This window comes from Schistocerca americana, chromosome 7 (assembly GCF_021461395.2).
Source record: "Schistocerca americana isolate TAMUIC-IGC-003095 chromosome 7, iqSchAmer2.1, whole genome shotgun sequence".
In the NCBI taxonomy this organism is placed as follows: Eukaryota; Metazoa; Arthropoda; class Insecta; order Orthoptera; family Acrididae; genus Schistocerca; species Schistocerca americana.
Window position 1 is genome coordinate 147355207 of NC_060125.1, and position 19999 is coordinate 147375205.

Sequence of the window (19999 nt, forward strand, 5' to 3'; positions counted from 1 at the left end):
CAGAATGTTGTTTGACTAGTTCGAAAGAGATCGTGTCTGACGCCATTTTCGGGCTAAACGTTGCATGGCACACTTGACTGTCGCTTTGACACCATTAAACTTCTCAGTAAATAACTGACGTCGCCGTTTCCATCACTTCGTTGGCACGCAACTTTCCACAACGAACTCCTGCTGCTCCACTGTGAGTACCATCGTACCCTTTTCAATGCTCCACTTACGCTGACACAGCCCGCACTACGCTCTGAACCGCTGTGGATCACGTGGTGGGTGTACACGTGGTGTGCAGGTACTGGGTGTAGTTATATGCCTACATTCACGTCCAATCGTGTCCACTCGTCTGGGCCACTTTTATTTGCCCCACCCTGTATAATTGTACGACACCTGTTTTGCTAGATTTGACATTATATACATGAGAGCTCGATTCTTCAAAGATTCGAGGGTGTCCTTTACTTAGATTTCAGCAACAGGCTGTTAGCTCTCGTAAAATAGTGGAACCCACCGTCGGTCCTAATAATGTAATGAACCGTAAAACCACTCTAATTCAAATTTACTGCTCAGTTACGCCAGTTAAATATTTTTCTTTCCGTTCTTGACGGCTAAGGACCACGTGACAACTTCTTTCTTCTCATTTCCTTTTTTTTTCTAGAATTATCTTCCACATTTTCACTCAATCCCTCTACCTTTTTTTTAGACCTGTCCTCTTTGTGCCTCTTCCTTGGAATCCTTCTAAATGTAACGTTTCGCATCTGAAAATGTTTCATTCTGCTGCTGCTTCTGCTTTTATGCTGCGTATTTCTGGATCCTTTCTAACTTCTCGAATCAAACTTTAATTGCTTTTCTGTGTGCTACTTGAAAAACTGTCTTATCACCTGGTGTCATTCAATCTGTATAAATCTCCAACAAATATCGATCTTCTTTTCTTCATTATTTCTATCACTTTTTTAAATATTTTGATATGTTTCATCGGTGCTTCGCAATTTCCAGGCTTCTAGGCTTCTTTGATTCTTATTGAACCTAAGATTTTCTTCGCAATTATTCTCTCTAACACTTTCTCGTTTGCCCACGTTTGTACAATCCTGGAAATTGAAATAAGAACACCGTGAATTCATTGTCCCAGGAAGGGGAAACTTTATTGACACATTCCTGGGGTCAGATACATCACATGATCACACTGACAGAACCACAGGCACATAGGCACAGGCAACAGAGCATGCACAATGTCGGCACTAGTACAGTGTATATCCACCTTTCGCAGCAATGCAGGCTGCTATTCTCCCATGGAGACGATCGTAGAGATGCTGGATGTAGTCCTGTGGAACGGCTGGCCATGCCATTTCCACCTGGCGCCTCAGTTGGACCAGCGTTCGTGCTGGGCGTGCAGACCGCGTGAGACGACGCTTCATCCAGTCCCAAACATGCTCAATGGGGGACAGATCCGGAGATCTTGCTGGCCAGGGTAGTTGACTTACACCTTCTAGAGCACGTTGGGTGGCACGGGATACATGCGGACGTGCATTGTCCTGTTGGAACAGCAAGTTCCCTTGCCGGTCTAGGAATGGTAGAACGATGGATTCGATGACGGTTTGGATGTACCGTGCACTATTCAGTGTCCCCTCGACGATCACCAGTGGTGTACGGCCAGTGTAGGAGATCGCTCCCCACACCATGATGCCGGGTGTTGGCCCTGTGTGCCTCGGTCGTATGCAGTCCTGATTTAGGCGCTCACCTGCACGGCGCCAAACACGCATACGACCATCATTGGCACCAAGGCAGAAGCGACTCTCATCGCTGAAGACGACACGTCTCCATTCGTCCCTCCATTCACGCCTGTCGCGACACCACTGGAGGCGGGCTGCACGATGTTGGGGCGTGAGCGGAAGACGGCCTAACGGTGTGCGGGACCGTAGCCCAGCTTCATGGAGACGGTTGCGAATGGTCCTCGCCGATACCCCAGGAGCAACAGTGTCCCAAATTTGCTGGGAAGTGGCGGTGCGGTCCCCTACGGCACTGCGTAGAATCCTACGGTCTTGGCGTGCATCCGTGCGTCGCTGCAGTCTGGTCCCAGGTCGACGGGCACGTGCACCTTCCGCCGACCACTGGGGACAACATCGATGTACTGTGGAGACCTCACGCCCCACGTGTTGAGCAATTCGGCGGTACGTCCACCCGGCCTCCCGCATGCCCACTATACGCCCTCGCTCAAAGTCCGTCAACTGCACATACGGTTCACGTCCACGCTGTCGCGGCATGCTACCAGTGTTAAAGACTGCGATGGAGCTCCGTATGCCACGGCAAACTGGCTGACACTGACGGCGGCGGTGCACAAATGCTGCGCAGCTAGCGCCATTCGACGGCCAACACCGCGGTTCCTGGTGTGTCCGCTGTGCCGTGCGTGTGATCATTGCTTGTACAGCCCTCTCGCAGTGTCCGGAGCAAGTATGGTGGGTCTGACACACCGGTGTCAATGTGTTCTTTTTTCCATTTCCAGAAGTGTATTTCAGTGCTAGGCATTCACCAGCGTTCAGGCGTTATCGTTTTGATTCTCTATTATAAGGCATTACTTTTACATTCCCTGTTGTACACTTTTTATTTCAAATTCCCTTTATTATTTCATTACAAGTGTAATTTTATCTTCACAGCTAATCAGCGACCTCTACTACAACGAACCTGTCGACATGACTGTGCGTTTACTGGTCAATGAATCTGCTAACGTTCCTGTTTACGAATATAAATTCTCATACAAAGGCGAAAACAGCGCATTTCCACAATACGAAGGTAAGATTTAGTACAGAGTATACTGTATAATGATAAGGGACGCTATACGCTACTTTGTGTCTCATAATTAAAATGAATAAAGCGGCAAGATGAACATTTTTCAGACTAGCAGTGAAATTGTCAAAAATGCATCAACGTTTCACTTGTAGTCACTCTGTACATGTCTGTGCTATGTCCGTTGTCAGTCCAATGAGTAGATCTTTTGACGGTCTGCCACATACCCACCCGCGGCTACCGTGAAGCCTGAATAGGCTCGTTCTTTAGAGGTACTGCCCAAAATCTGTTTAATGCAGAGAATGATGCAACAATTCGTAAATTAAAATTATACATTCCTCCCATTCGTAAATTTGTGAGTAATTTTACCGTAGCAATGAAAGTTTCTCTCCTTACGAAATTCGGTAGCTTCTCACCCTCTTCACCAAAAAAATTTGCTTGAAATTATTTACAAAAATATTCAGTTTGCTTTCCACTGCAAAAAAAAAAAAAAAAAATCTGTAGCTATAATCTTTGCACCATACGAAACCTACTTCAAGATTTTCCACTGCGTTCACTGCTATTTCGTTTGTATCGTGAAGTCGTAACTCAGCGTCCTGAGGACGTTGAAAAATACACGCTGGACATTAATTGGATTACTTTTGATCTGGATGTGGAATATTTGTGTATTTGGCACCAACGTCTCACAACGCTTTTTAATATATAATTCTTGTATTCTTCCTTGTGATACGCGTAAAGCGTCAGCTGTTTCATACACATTCAATCGCCGATTGTCCAATGCCCTGTTGCACAATTTCTCTACGCTGTGATTGCAGTATTTTGATGTCTGTGTTATAGACGATATTCGAGAGAAGTAAAAGTATTTTGATGTCTGTGTTATGGACGATATTCGAGACAAGTAAAAGCACTTCCGAAAAATGCCGCTCGTTCCTTAGCTTGCTGAAAATAAAGGAGCAGTCTCCTTCCAAACATTCGCCTTCTTTTGGCGAATTTCTGATTGCGGAACATCGTCCGAAACCAAGAATTTTATGACGGTACGGTATTCCAACGTATCCATTCGAACAAAACTCGAATATAATGAGACCACTTTAAAATCTCTATAAAATTATTTATCAGATCAGTTTACTACGTTATTGCATCGCATGAGCCAATGCAACGAGAACAGAACTTTGTTCCAGGCATAGATGAAGACATTTTCATTTTGAAACATACTGCGAGATCAGTACTGTGTGCCTGAACGAGATTTGAACATGGGCTTCTTGTCTTTCGCGGGACAGTAATCTTCCGGCTGAGCAATGCAAGCATGACTCATGAGCCGCTCAGTGGTGGTGCAGTGAATCAGTAAAAATAGAATATTTAAACAAAAAGGATTCGGTATGCATCAGGAAGTACGGTGTTGAAAGAAACTCGCTAAACGCTACTGTGATGGATGCATATGCCCCAACAATCGGATGATCTAACGCAAATCCTATTCTGCACTGCGCCTCCGAAGTTACCCATCTCATCAAGCAAACGAACGTACCGACACAACATAGGTGTTCGATAAAGTTCTGAAAATGCTGTAAATACCGTTATGCAATACGAACCAGAAAACAGGGAAAGAGCTACAGCGCTGGATGTGACAATGAACAACAGATACTGACTTCAGTTCTACTTGAATCTAATCCTACCATAATGCCGTCTCACAACGCATGTCGATGCCGATTGTCAGCTTCCATCTAGACCCTTCTTTATGCGTTAAAACTAAAAGTTCCCAGAGTGCGGTGCTTTCATCCCAATCGGCCGCCGGAGCTGCCTCACCAAAGTGTTTTCTTCCATAGATACTCCTAATAAGTAAATTAAACAGTCATGCTTTCAGAGATCGAATGCTCGGTACAGAATATAGCTTTCAAGAGTGTCTATTTAGAAAACGTGAAAAAAAATCAGTACTGAAAGTTATGACTTTGACAGACAACTTTCAAGCATTTTTCTTGGTAGCCGGACGCGGTGGCCGTGCGGTTCTAGGCGCTTCAGTCTGAAACCGCGGGACCGCTACGGTCGCAGGTTCGAATCCTGCCTCGGGCATGGATGTGTGTGATGTCCTTAGGTTAGTTAGGTTTAATTAGTTCTAAGTTCTAGGGGACTGATGACCTCAGAAGTTAAGTCCCATAGTGCTCAGAGCCATTTGAACCATTTTTCTTGGTAAAATGCGTTTTAATGTAAACTTTAAACACCAGCTGAATGGTGAGTTCCTCATTCTCTAATGTGATGTGACGCCTACTTCGTAATATCAGATGGCAAGATTGTATAAAATTGGTATCACTTAACAGAGCTCTCAGAGCAGATCATTTTTGCCTGAAAAGAGTTTTAAATGTTATACCGAGAAGACGGAATCACCAAAATATCACCCTGGATATGCGTAAAAATAACTATGACAGAGCGTAAACTGGGGTCGGGGAAAGATAGGGCGCGTCCCTTTCATCAACGAAACCACATCGTCATTAAAATTAAACGATTTTCGGAAACCACAGCAAACTTTAATTTAGAAGAGCGAACGTGGAATCAAACCTGGTCCTCCCATGAGAAGGAGAGTGTCTTTTATAGAGAGATGAACGAGCCAATTCGGAAAGCATGCAAGTCATTACCAGCTGTAGCCAAACTTTCTGAAAACAAAATGACTGTGCTTAGAATTAACAGGAAAAATAAAACACCATTGGGAAAATTCTTGAAGGCCCAACGGTACTGGCCAGTCGCCGTGTCAACCTCAGTACCTAGGCGTCACTGGTTGCGGATATGGGTGGGTGGGTGGGGTGGGGGGGGGGGGGGGGGCATGTGGTCAACACACAGTTCTTCTGGCTGTGGTCAGTTTTCGTGACTGGTGCCGCTACTTCTCAATCAAGTAGCTCCTCAATTGTTCTCACAAGGGTTGAATATACATCGCCTCCCAACAGCACTTGGCAGACCTGGACGATGACCCAACCCAGTCGTGGCTTAACTTCGGAGGTCTGGCGGGAACCGGTCTTACCACAGCGGGAGCGGCAATTAAGGGCAAAACACTATTTAATATAATATGTTTGTCTGCATTACCATCTTCCACAGCAGTTGTTAAAATCAGCTGTTATTTTTTTTTTTCGCCTAACGCTTATTGCAATTTAATGAAAGAGGACTTTACACCACTAAGCTTAAGACGAAAAAAACGATAATAGCTGACTATTTAATTTCTTTTTTAGCGAACTGAATTCATTTAAATGTGATATTATGCAAACAACTTCTTAAGAAAAATTTTATTTCTAATGAAAAATTACATGTTTCACAAGCAAGAATAGGTGTTCACTCGAAGAAAAAAATTATCACAGAATTTTAAACTATTCTTTCCTTTAAATACTAAACAGCCCGTCAAGGCCAGAAAGATTTCTGGTAGTATCATCAAATCGCTCCAACATAATAAAAAAAATTTTCAAACCAAAACGACTAGCTTTGTAAGCTCTATTCAACTTCCTTAATTTCTAAGCCTCTGTCCACTTGAAATTACCAAGCTGACATAGCAGCTAGCAGTTACTAACAGATTTATGGGATATATGACGTTTCCTTTTAACGTTTACCTGAAAGAAATTTTACTCCAGGAGGTTGAGTCCCGCCGTTTTCAAGTAAATGGTTGGTGCGGTACACTAGGGCTTACGAAGTCTCACTGGTGAGTGTCTCTCTCTATGTTTCCCACACCGCCTTGTGTTTGTATGTATGAGTGACTGTGTGTGCTCTGTTGAATACCTACACCATTGGTTTGATACAGGGCGATGTGTAAAACTGCTTTCACACTACACACTTCCGTTGTTGTAGCGATCTGCCCCAGCTGCTGCAAACACTATATTGAAGCTGAATGTGTTAATCAAAGTTGTGGAGAAATATTCGTCTAGGCTCTGTTGCATAGCAATCAGGTTTGCTTTCAGTTCTTAGAAATGTCCAACATTGGTGGATTTAAATGATCCGTAAAATTACTCCTTTTCCGAAAAAAGAACTGAAAGCTCCCGTCGGAAATGTTCTCGAGCTGGTATTCATTAATAGATCATAATTTAAGTATACGTCAGTTGTAGAATAAACGCGTACCTTCTTGAAATGAACGATGTTTTATTGATTTTTGTGTCAATGAAGTTCTTCTCGTAACATGAATTTTCAGTTCACTGGCTTGTATACAGATATAGACTACAATTTCCTTCAAAATCTCGCAATGGCGTCGATTTCTACTTCACAAGAATGAAAACTTCTAATTAATTACTTCTTAACAAGAACAAAGATTTCCTACACTAAGAATAATTATCTGAGCGCGAACCGCCAAAGAGTAATAAAGAATATCTTTGTCTCTCTCTCTAGTACCGTCACGTCAAGTCACGCTGCTTTCTCTCATACTGCATGATACATCATAAGCACGATTAGGGATGACTACCGCCATTTCACGGAAAGAAAGGCCCTTAACAAAATTCGTGTCCTTGTCCTTTTTTGAAATGGCAGTTGTCCTTTATTTATTAGACTGGTCTTCTAAAAGCATGGAAGCCGATATCTCTGTAACCCGATCCCAACTGGAGCGAACACTAACGGTTTAGCAGCGGTGAGCTTAATATTCTCTCAGTACAATTAGTTGGTGAGCGCGAATAAATAGCATTCTTTCACGTGCGTTTTGCATTCAATTGTGTTCTGTCTGTTCTTGGGATATTTCAGAGAATCATCAAAGGAAGTATGCGTGCTTTCGACTCACAAAGAACACCTTGAGTGCGAGCTCGCAAAAAGTCAATAACGTTAACAGCATTCGGCGCCCAACTTGTTGTCTACCGCTCAACCACAATATTGGCTGCTAATGGAAAGTAGCGAAAGAAGAGGAGGTATACCTGGAAAAGGCCGGGAGGTACGGGTAGATTTCAGTTAGCTTATATCATGATCAGACAGAGGTTCCGAAATCAGATACTGGATTGTAAGGAGTGCCCAGGAGCAGATAGATCACAATTTAGTGCTGATGAAGAGCGGGTTGAAGTTTGAGAAACTGGTCAGGAAGAATCAATGGGCAAAGAAGTGGGATACAGAAGTACTAAGGAGTGAAGAGGTACGCTTGAAGACCTCTGAAGCTATACATAATGCGATAAGGAATAGCTCAGTGGGCAGTTCAGTTGAATTCGTAGATACAAGGCAGGTAACTGAGAAGAAACCATGGGTAACAGAAGAAATATCTCAGCTGATCGAAGAAAACGACTATTCACGCTGCTGTGTAGAATGTATGACTCTGGCGATAAACTGTCTGACTTTCGGAAAAATATCATCCTACGGTTCAAGCTACACATCGAAAAAGTAAATATGGGAATAAAAGAAAGGATCAAGACCGGAACTGAAATTCAAGATGAAAGATTATTTAGATTCGCTGATGGTATTGCTGTCCTCAGTGAAAGTGAAGAAGAATTACATGATATGCTGAATGGAATGAACAGTCTAATGAGTACAGATTATGGATTGACAGTGAATCGAAGAAAGACGAAAGCAATGGGTAGTACTAGAATAGCGAGAAACTCAATATTAGTACCGACGGCGACAAAGTAGATGTAATTAATGAATTCTACTACCTAGGCAGCAAAATAATCCATGATGGACGGAGCACTGGCAAAAAGGGAATTCCTGGGCAAGAGAAGTCTAGTAGTATCAAACATAGGCCTTAGTCTAAAGAAGAAATTTCTGGGAATGTCCGTTTGGAGCACAGAATTGTATTATAGTGAAACATTGACTGTGGGAAAGGTGCACTGATAACATAAAGAACGAGGAGATTCTGCGCAAAACCGGAGAGAACGGGAATACGAAAAACACTGACAAGAAGAAGGGACACGGTTTTAGAACATCTGTTAGGACATTAGGGGATAACTTCAATGGTGGTAGAGGGGGCTGTAGAGGATAAAAACTATGGAGAAAGATAGGGATTGGAATAAGTCCAGCAAGCAATTGAGGACGTAGGTTGCAAGTCTACTCTGAGATGAAGAGGTTAGCACAGGAGAGGTATTCGTGGTGGGCTGCATCAAACCAGTCACAAACAGATGAGTCAAAAAAAAAAAAAAAACTAAGAACAGGGGACGGGACTGGAGTTATCTACTAGTGAGCACAGCATGAAACGACGAAGCGTAGTTAAACTGCTTAGCCGACGAGTAAATCACAACAGTGCTATAGTGCTACTGGTATTAATAGACAGCAGAACAATGGCAACGATAAACAACGCAAACATTGCATTACATCCACAGTAACAGTTGTCGAAGTTGACATTTCATCGTAAAGGAACCCAAGGAATTACACAGAGTGAGAAAGAAGTGGCAGATAGGTGTCGAGCCACGTAGCTCATCATTGTCGGACAAGGAGCCACAAACCCAGTCTCCAGTGAAACGTAGCATAGGACAATCGTTGCCCAAGGGACGCGTACTAAACGTAATTACATACCTGGAAGATCAGCCGTAGTATGGTAAGAAAACAATTGCGAACAGATTTCGAATACGTCTGTTGAAGAATTATAGTATCTGTTGAATGGAATGAACGGTCTAATGAGTACAGACTATGGACTGACAGCAAATCGAAGAAAATCTAAAGTAATGAAAAGAAGTAGAAATGAGAACAGCGAGAAACTTAACATTATGCTTGTCGGTCACGAAGTAGATGAAATTAAGTAAACGTTATGCATATAAAATTGAGCGCGATGGATTAAAGCGATTTCAAGAGAAGCAGTCGATGGCTGCATAACTTCAAAAAGTGCTACAGAATTGGAGGACGTAAGCTAAAGAAATTTCACACATAGCGTCAACCTGACGACACACAGCAAACTGGGGAATCGGACCGAAAAATTGTAGATGATGTAAACAAACTTATCCCAGCGTTCAGCGAGGGATTTGTTTTCAGCTCCGACCAATCGGGATTTGAACAGGAAATGTGTATGAAAGGAACCATGGAAATCTGAGGTACCAAGAAAGTCGTTTCAAGATCAGCTAAAATCAATGCCTTAACGCGTTCATATACTATTATGCCGACTGTTAATCTGCTTGGTAAATTGTCCTACGAGAAGTTGGAGGTGCTCTACCCCCTAAGAATCTTTCTCGAGTGCGTGATCTTGCAGGTGCAGCAAGCACAGCAAGCAAAAGGGGAAAGTGGACGTAACAGAACTGCAGCTGTGGTATGAGCACTGCTTTTGGCCACTAGCTGGCCAGAATAACTTGCTTTTTCCTGATTTCTGGTCTGTGTATAAAAAAACCATAATCCCTTAGAAATTGTGTGACACTGCAGTCATACCACCTGGAATCACTGGACAAATTGAACCACTGGATGTTTGTTTCTTTTTCCGTGCGTATGAATCATATCATTGCACCATCTGCAGCTACGCCTTAAAGGATAGCCAGTTTCACGATAAGCTCCTCGACAAACCGTTTCGCATGCGACTGGATGCCGTCACATCCCATTTCTCACCACTCCGTTACAGGAATATGATTCTATACGCGTTCTTCAAGAGTGGATGCCTAGCTGAACGCACTGGCGGATACAGAAAAAATTCAAAGAGGGGGCGCGTTATGATATCTTATGCTACATTTACTTTTACCATAATAAAAAAATAATACCTACTGTGAAAGCGACAAATCAATATGTACCTCACGACGCATGACATAAGGACGAGTTTCCAATGATGACGTCACCTGGCAATTTATTCGTATGTATTACGAGTTAGGTACAGGAAACTATTGTTACATTTTCAGTAAAAATATTGTTACGAGTCTCGTAACAATATTTTTACTGAGAAATTACTATGAGTTACTATTAATAATACTTCACAATCAACTAATCACTCTCACTCCTGACTACTCTTCACGCTTGCACTTGCTACCGATAGGATTTTTTACCACCGGGCGAGGTGACGCAGTGGTTACCACACTGGACTCGCATTCGGGAGAACGACAGTTCAATCCCGCGTCCGGCCATCCTGATTTAGGTTTTCGGTGATTTCCCTAAATCGCTTCAGATAAATTCCGGCATGGTACCTTTGAAAGGGCACGGCTGACTTCCTTCCCCACCCTACCCTAATCCAATGAGACCGATGACCTCGCTGTTTTATCTCTTCCCCAAACAACCCAACCCCAATCCAACTTATTCATTCTTCAGTCTTAATACACTACTGGCCATTACAATTGCTACACCACGAAGATGATGTGCTACAGACGCGAAACTTAACAGACAGGAAGAAGATGCTGTGATATGCAAATGATTAGCTTTTCCGAGCACTCACATAAGGTTGGCGCCGGTGGCGACACCTACAACGTGCTGACATGAGGAAAGTTTCCAACCGATTCCTCATACACAAACAGCTGTTGACCGGCGTTGCCTGGTGAAATGTTGTTGTGTAAGGAGAAGAAATGCGTACCATCACGTTTCCGACTTTGGTAAAGGACGGATTGTAGCCTATCGCGATTGTGCTTTATCGTATCGCGTCCTTGCTGCTCGCGTTGCTCGAGATCCAAGGACTGTTAGCAGAATATGGAATCGGTGGGTTCAGGAGGGTAAAATGGAACGCCGTGCTGGATCCCAACAGCTTCGTATCACTAGCAGTCGAGGTGACAGGCATTTATCCGCATGACTGTAACGGATCGTGCAACCACGTCTCGATCCCTGAGTCAACAGATGGGGACGTCTGCAAGACAACAACTATCTGCACGAACAGTTCGACGACGTTTGCAGCAGCATGGACTATCAGCTCGGAGACCATGGCTGCGGTTACCCTTGACGCTACATCATAGACAGGAGCGCCTGCGATGATGTACTCAACGACGAACCTGGGTGCAGGAATGGCGAAACGTCAATTTTTCGGATGAATCCAGATTCTGTTTACAGCATCATGATGGTCGCATCCGTGTTTGACGACATGGCGGTGAACGCACATTGGAAGCGTGTATTCGTCATCGCCACACAGGCGTATCATCCGGCGTGATGGTATGGGGTGCCGTTGGCTACACGTCTCGGTCAGCTCTTGTTCGCATTGACGGCACTTTGAACAGTGGACGTTAGATTTCAGATACACGACCCGTCGCTCTACCGTTCATTCGATCGCTGCGAAACCCTACATTTCAGCAGGATAATGCACGACCGCATGTTGCAGGTCCTGTAGGGGCCTTTCTGGATACAGAAAATGTTCGACTGCTACCCTGGCCAGCACATTCTCCAGATCTCTCACCAACTGAAAACGTCTGGTCAATGGCGGCCGAGCAACAGACATGCGGATAAGATGCCTGTCATCTCGCCTTTTAGTGATACAATGCCGTTGGGATCCAGCACGGCGTACCGTATTACCCTTCTGATCCCATCGATTCAATATTCTGCTAACAGTCTTTGGATCTCGACCAACGCGAGCAGCAATGTTGCGATACGATAAACCGCATTCGCGATAGGGTAAAATCCGATCTTTATCAAAGTCGGAAACGTGATGATACGCATTTCTCCTCCTTACACGAGGCATCACAACGTTCCACCAGGCAACGCCGGTCAACTGCTGTTTGTGTATGAGAAATCGGTTGGAAACGTTCCTCATGTCAGAACGTTGTAGGTGTCGCCACCGACTCAAAACGTGTGTGAATGCTCTGAAAAGCTAATCATTTGCATATCACAGCATCTTCTTCCTGTCGGTTAAATTTCGCGTCTGTAGCACGTCACCTTCGTGGTGTAGCAATTTTAATGGCCAGTAGTGTATTGTGCTATCCTCAGGAGATTGAAGAAACGGCTAGAACATGTCAATGCAAACGAACTTCTCCTTCTCCATGGCAACACGTAAGGCATCGCACAAGCCTGCGGACCCAATAGGAGCTCATAAAACTTCATTGGACTGTTCTTCCTCGTCCACCCTACAGCCCGGGTCTCGCACCTTCCGACTTCCATCTGTTTGGTCCAACGGAGGATGCACTCCGCGGGAAGCAGTACGTGGATGATTGGAAAGTTATTGATGCAGCGAGACACTGGCTCTGACACCGACCAATGGAGTGGTACCACGCAGGCAAGCAGGCTCTGCCAGTCAGGTGGCTAAGACCGTTGCATCGAAAGGAGATTATGTTAGAAAACAGGGTTTTTTAGCCAGTAGAGTGGGTAATAATGTGGCATATTGGAATCCTCAATAAAACCAACATGCTTTAAGATAAAAATGTCTTGCATTATTTATTGAACGCCCCTTGTAATTTTTTTCCAGAGAGAACAGGAGTTGTAAGTAGTGGAAAAATCGGTAGCTAAGCTAAAGACAACTGTGGAACTCAGGTCCCTACCTCAATCTGTGGAACTGGGACCTGAAATTACACACCCAGTACCAAGAACGGTGAATTGAGCGTCTTTACACCAACGTGTAATGTGCCACGCGACTCGTGGACATTACTTCAATGTGAAAACCGACGTATGCTATAATATTGTGTTGTATTGCAGGTGTTACGCATGCAGACGAACTGAAGCTGCTATTCTACATTCCAAAGATGAAACAAAACCTGACAGAAACTTCCGAAGAGGACATCACGAGAAGAAAGATGATTGATCTTTGGACAAATTTTGCTAAATCTGGGTAAGATATGGATGCTCTTTATCCTGCAATTCGCTTCTGCACTTACGTGGAAAACAAATCAAACTGCTCCAGGCAGATTAACATTTCTCCTTCCTTGCCTTATTTCTTTTTTTTACTTTCTCTATATATTTCTTTGCCTCCGTCTCAGGTAAGTTCTGCAAGTCAGTTAGTACTACACTGAATCACTGATCTTTGTGTTCTGTACCTTATATATGTTTCAACCAATTTTTCAATGACGATACATCTATTAGCGGAAATATTGTTATCTGCTAAAGATTGCACACACACACACACACACACACACACACACACACACACACACGTCATATCACATACATAAAAGAAGAATTACGGAGACTGATAAATGATAATTACGGATTTTAATGTGAAACTAAGGCAAAAACTATAAAATTATTCATCATTGCAAATCTTCGGTAATGATACTGCGTTAGTAGAACTTGTCGATGAAGAATGTGTTTGTCCACAAAACATTCTTTCAGAACAAAACAAATAGAAAATGGACTTCGCATGGACCAAATACAAATAAAAATTAAACTCAATAGCATTATCTAACAATAAAGTGATTGTACATGAGGTGACGATGCTAAATTGCTTCAGAATTTCAAGCGATCCTATGCTAGTAAGATTCAGAATGAAAAGAGGCGCGTAACTAGGAAGAAAAACCAATCAAACAGCAAGTCACAAAAGCAAATGACGAAAATTTATTTATAAGTATAGAATTATTCCAGGTCAAACGAAGTAACATCTTCAAAATCTCAGAAAATGAAGAGGGACTAAAACGGTAATCATGTAGACAAACAGCAAAAGATGCAGATATAAAGAAGTCAAAGGAAAAGTAAACCTCAAAACGAATTCAGTAACTATTAAACACACGACGAGACTTTCGAGTACATGACAGTAGAAACGTAGAATATACATATCTAAACAAAATTATTCCGAAAAATTTCCGCGAGGATGTGAAAAGGTACAATGAAGACCTTATGAGAGAAGCCACTGAGAGCAGTGAGAACATGAAAAAAAAAAACTTTGTTCATTCCATTCTTTCTTTAAATGTGCTTATAGTTCACAAATTAAATAGAATCACAGATATTTATTATTGAATATAATGAGTTTCCCAAAATAATACAAGATGTGGTGTACGAAGCCACTAGAAGTACGGAGGAAGAAAATGCTCTGGGAGTCGGTGGGGTTCAGCATTATTGATTAAAAAAAAATTATACCACAGAAAATTCTAAAATATCTTATACAATGTCTGCGAAAAAGACAGTTTTCAAAAAAAGGGACAACTTTTAATTATCCTAGCTTACTAGAAACGAAATAGATTACACATAAAAGCGAAAAGCATACCTACCTCCTCTGTGAATTTTCAAGGTAGTCAATATAATCATTACGAATTGTGTAGAAAAATTGTTGGATTTTAATCAAGCAAAGGAACAAACTTTCATTGGAATAGGGATGTTATAGGAAAGAGCAATGAATTTCCATTCTACTCCGGCTTCAGAGATACTGAGAAAGATTTTGACTCACTATCACTGAAACTTATGGAACAAGACGTTGATTCAACCTATATTAGTATATCGGAGAATACTGCTCTGTCAGTTAGAATGCAAATTCCCGAATTTAAAGATAAGTCAGGCAAACAGATTCCACAACACGAAACCCATTCGCAGTAAGTCTAAAAGAAGTTTTCAGACATCCAGACGGCGTAAACGAAGAATGATTATGTGCTAATTGAACATATATTGACCATATCCACTGTTCTGGAAACACTGTGTACTGTTTGTCTCTAGAGCAGAAAGTTTCATAAACGTTTAGAAGAACATAGGAGAGAAAGTTTCCAAGTAGACCTAAAAGTGCGTTACAAGAACACTCAAGTATGTTATACTGAACTAGCAGAAAGAAAGCTGCACTAAGTTGAGAAGTGATACACCCACTTGATGACTTGAGATAGTTGATAAAATCGATTGGGAGTACAGTAAAATACACAAACATTTCCCTGTATACGTAAATTCAAGTCATCTCCTTGCATTCGTCTGTATGTGTGAGGTAAACTCAGGAACTTCTGTAGGGATTTTGACGTTTTGGTATTAAACTGATATGCTGATTAATTAAATTTACCAGTTAAACCACCCCTCCTCCTCCACTTAACCTATTGCTCTGCTAAGTGGTTTATGTCCCCCTGGGAATGATTGATGACCCCCTGGGGATACTCCATCCTTCTAAGAAATCCCTCACCACTCCCCCTTCTCCTACCCTCCCTCTGCGAAAGGTACTCTTTTTGTCACCTCTTTCTACTACAGTTCTGAGCAACTTTTCTCCCTCCTGGGAAATCCCCTCAGCACTTCTTTCCCTTTCCCTTTAGCAGGAAAAAGACTCAATCTGTGCCGAGCTGCTAGAGAGGAAGGATCTCTCAACACAAAATTCAAATCAGTGTCATTTACACTGCAGAGTACTTAGTAATGTATTGTTCATTTATGAAATTCACTTTGCGTATTCTTTGTGTAACGTGTTTGCAGGAGATATGGCTCATCCCCTTCCCTCCCTCACTTGTCAATTGGTGAGAAAAAGACTGTCTGTGCTGAGCTGACAGACTGGGAGGACACGAAATGGCCAGTAAATTCAAACAACGTATTGTTTATTTCTGCAAACATTAATTTAATTAATTAACTAAATTGGTGGGAAATGTTAGGCTGTGGTCTCTTTATTTGGGCGGGAAAAATAGCCCACTCTCTTGACTTCACAAATGTGATATCGAAAATGTCGGGAAAGAGTCCTATCAAACTAACTGGTTAAAAATTTACAGGAGATAACGTAGGTAAAAAAGCTCTGGAAGTTATAAGTAAAATATATCGTTTAAACCATTCACCACCAACTTCTTCTTCATAAAAAAAACGCATTTTCAACGCTTAAGATTCACTCACAGACATTTTACAAATTAAGTAATTAACTTAGCGCCACAGATACATAGTAGCACTAAATATATCCGACGTCTCGCTGCCCATAAACTACAAGACACACGCGATCGCTAACACAGCCCAGTGCATAGTGAGTAGTAATTCAGAACACATAACTGCCCAGAGGGCGCCTCGACAGCGGACGCAAGCTGTTTTCCTTGTGACCACCTACCCGGCAAGGCCGTGACTTAATCCCCCTGAGGGAAGCGTGATACCGGATGTCGGCTTTCTTGGATCTCGTGGCCCTGAAAAATGCATCAGATGGCGGCATTCCCATTGAAATTTGATACCTGGGAAATACATGTTTGTTTGTGGTCTCGGAACACGCGCACATCTCAAGCGGTTGCTTCCCGTCAAGGAAAGCAGGAGATGGCGGCATCCCTTTGATGTTCGATACCTGAGAAATTCGCACCAAATCACGTCCGCTCTCTCTCATGTGGTTACTTCCTGTATAACACTTGCACCTCAAACCCATCGACCAAGTGTTCTCCCCCACCTCCTCTCTTCCTCTTCCCCTGCCCTCCCTCGCCAGTGAATTGACGAGATAATGACTCAGTCGGCTCTGAGCTGCTGCATGGTGCTAATTTCTCCATCTCTGTCACGGGAGATCACCTCAGGTTCGAATTCTCTTAAGGCTGTTAAATTCCTCGTCACTTACGAAGCCCCTCAAGGTACTCAAACAGCTGCGCAGAGTAGTTATAAATTACAGCTTAGTGCTACGGTAATATAGCTGATTTTACGAGGCGTGTCTTTTAAGTAAGTACCTTTTTGAAATTTAAAAAAGGCATGCTAAGATATCTCAATAATTTTATTTTTACATGAAAGCCTGTACGTTAATCTACGTTTCTACATAATTTCCGTCAATTTTGAGGCCCTTGTCATAACATTGAACCAGTTTTTGAATACCCTCCTCATATAAGTCTGCCGCCTGACTTGTTAACCATTGCAACACCACTGTTTTGACTTCATCGTTTTGAAGACGCTCGCCGACCAGGTGTTTCTTCAAGTGCAGGAACAGATAGTAGTCACCGGGCGAAAGATCGGGGTTGTACGGAGGATGATCTAGAGCTTCCCATCGAAAAGATGTGATGAGATCTTTTGTCTGATTCGCCTCATGCGGGCGGGCATTGTCTTGTAGCATAACGATGCCCTTGCGCAACTTCCATGGACTATTGCTTTGATTCTGGTGTGACGTAGGCCACCCATGTTTCATCGACCGTAACAATTTTGCTTAAGAAACCGTCACCGTCTTTGTGGTACCGCTCAAGGAAAGTCAATGCACTGTCTAAACGTTTGGTTTTGTGCACATCCGTCAACATTTTCGGTACCCAACGTGCGCACAATTTTCGGTAATGCAAGTGCTCGGTCACAATGCCATACAAAACACTAAGAGAAACATTAGGAATATCATCCGTCAAGGAGGAAATCGTAAAGCGTCTGTTTTCTCTCACCTTGTTGTCCATTTCCTGCACCAAACTTTCATTAACGACTGAAGGACGCCCACTCCGTTGTTCATCATGCACATTTGAACACTCTTATCCACTTTCTTAGCATTCCATCAGTCACAATATTTCTCCGTAAACTGCACAGATCTCACGATGAATATTTTTAGGCCTTTATCACTAAAAAATCTTATAACAGGCCATACTTCACAGTCGGGGGACTCACGATTATCGGAGGTATATTAAACACTCAGTACACAACGTAAACAAGAAAGAATCAGACTGTAATGGCGTCAGTGCGTAGATTAAGGTACACGTTTTCATGTAAAAATAAAATTATTAAGATATCTTAGCACGTCTTTTTTTAAATTTCAAAACGGTGCTTACTTAGAAAACACACCTCGCATTATGTTCGCCACCTCTCCCTGTATAGGTGGGCGATTGAAATTTCATTAAAACGTCTCACAGCAACGAAAAACCGCCTGATATCCGCCCCAACTCGCAAATCATACGTGTGGCACTGTCGTGCTCGCTTCCACCCGCCCGGTGGCACGTCATTGGTATCAAATTGACTGACTAATCAATTAAATTGACCACAAGAGTCCCTTGGCATGGTGAATAATTTTTTTTATCTTCCTGCAGTCTGCTTACACTTGCCAGGTAATTCAAATGGGAATCCCTGGAGGGAAGGTGATGTTCTTTTCGAGGAACGCTATTGTGAACCGACACCTGAAGCTGACTGCGGAAAGACTCTGCTGCCGCCAACATACATTTCGCGCAAGGACTGCGAAGATAAGATACCAGAGAAAAGCGCTCACAAGAAGGCATATAGATAGTCTTTCTTCCATTGCTCTATTTGCGTGTCGAAAGGGAAATAGTTGTACAGGGAATCCTATACCACGCACGGTACGATAGCTTGTGATGTATACATATAGATGAAGATGCAGATTTAGTTTCCCTATTAAGATGTAAGTCCATCCATTTATAGATGCGTAGAACTCACTGAAGAATGTTGTCTCTTATTTACCGAGAAACAAAAGATGGAACTTTTGCTGCAGATTGTTCCTCAATAAAAAAAATCTTCATGCTAGCCTCAACCTTTTCCATTGAAGTCACTTCGCGAGACATATGTGAAACGCTATAACATGTTTTCCCCACAACGCTTAGGAGAAGTAGTATAGAACTCATCTCTCAACTCACATTCTCGCTTACCCACCATACTCTCACGAGTCTTTCAGCCACTGATATATAACATCTGAGTACACTTAATTTTTAAAAGCGTTGTGCTCCACCAAGGAATAGACTCCTGGTAATTCTTTCGAAATCCCATCACGCTCCGACAGCACTGTTTCATTAGCTAGAAAGCTATATATTCGCCCACCCATCACTGACTAGGTACGGAGCTGTCACAACAAGGAAAATAGCGCATCATTTTTTTGCACTAGTTCTTTATCCCTACCTATTTAACTCGTTCCTTTATGTAACCGTATTATCTCCTTTCTGTCAACATTTTTAAACTTACTCGATCAATTGAGGTATAGCCACTAATTTCCTCACTGCGGTCAGTTCACGAGACGTAATGGGAGGGAGTAATGTGTTTATTCACAACGGTTAGAAGAAGCGGTAAAGAGTTTCCATATTAGCGCGAATCTTCCGGTCTTCGAACATGAGACGTATGTGGCAGAGAGTAATATGTTCACTCACAACGATTAGATGAAGTGGTAAAGAGATCACCTCTCAGCGTCGCTTTTGCCAGAATATCGCTTACTCTCTATATTCACACGAATCTTCCATTCTTCGATATGTAGCCATATACACCCCCAGCCGAACCACAGACCCCTGCTAATTCGAATTCCCATCACGTTCCGACAGCAGTTTTTCGTTAATTAAAAGGCTTTCTAGCCCTACACCCGTCACTGGCTATGTAGGGAGCTATCACAACGAGAAGAAATAGTACACTAACGTTCATGGAGAAATTCACCACCATCCGGATGTTTGCCACCAGATATTTCGTACGATTCGTACTGTTTCTAATGATTTGTAATCAATGACGTAATATACGACTAGTAGCTCTCTTCTTCTATTTTAGACACAACAGTTACATTTATCTACTTTCAGCTCCAAAGCACACCAATCCTCTAAACCTTTGCGTATGTGCGAGCGCTGCACAAGGAAAATCTGATACATCTGCAATTCATCAATATCGAATGCTTGGTTAAAAATATGTGAATTTAATTTTTTTAAAA

At 42.6% G+C, this 19999-nt stretch overlaps 1 protein-coding gene across 2 annotated transcripts in view; it reads left to right on the top strand.

Moving 5' to 3' along the window:
* Positions 1–19999, top strand: part of LOC124622630 (esterase E4-like) — a 156892-nt gene that overhangs the window by 114646 nt on the left and 22247 nt on the right. For both annotated transcript variants that reach the window (XM_047148406.1, XM_047148407.1), the window contains 2 exons: positions 2640–2775; positions 13204–13336. In XM_047148406.1, coding sequence (XP_047004362.1) covers positions 2640–2775; positions 13204–13336 — 269 coding nt within the window. The remainder of the gene's footprint in view (positions 1–2639; positions 2776–13203; positions 13337–19999) is intronic.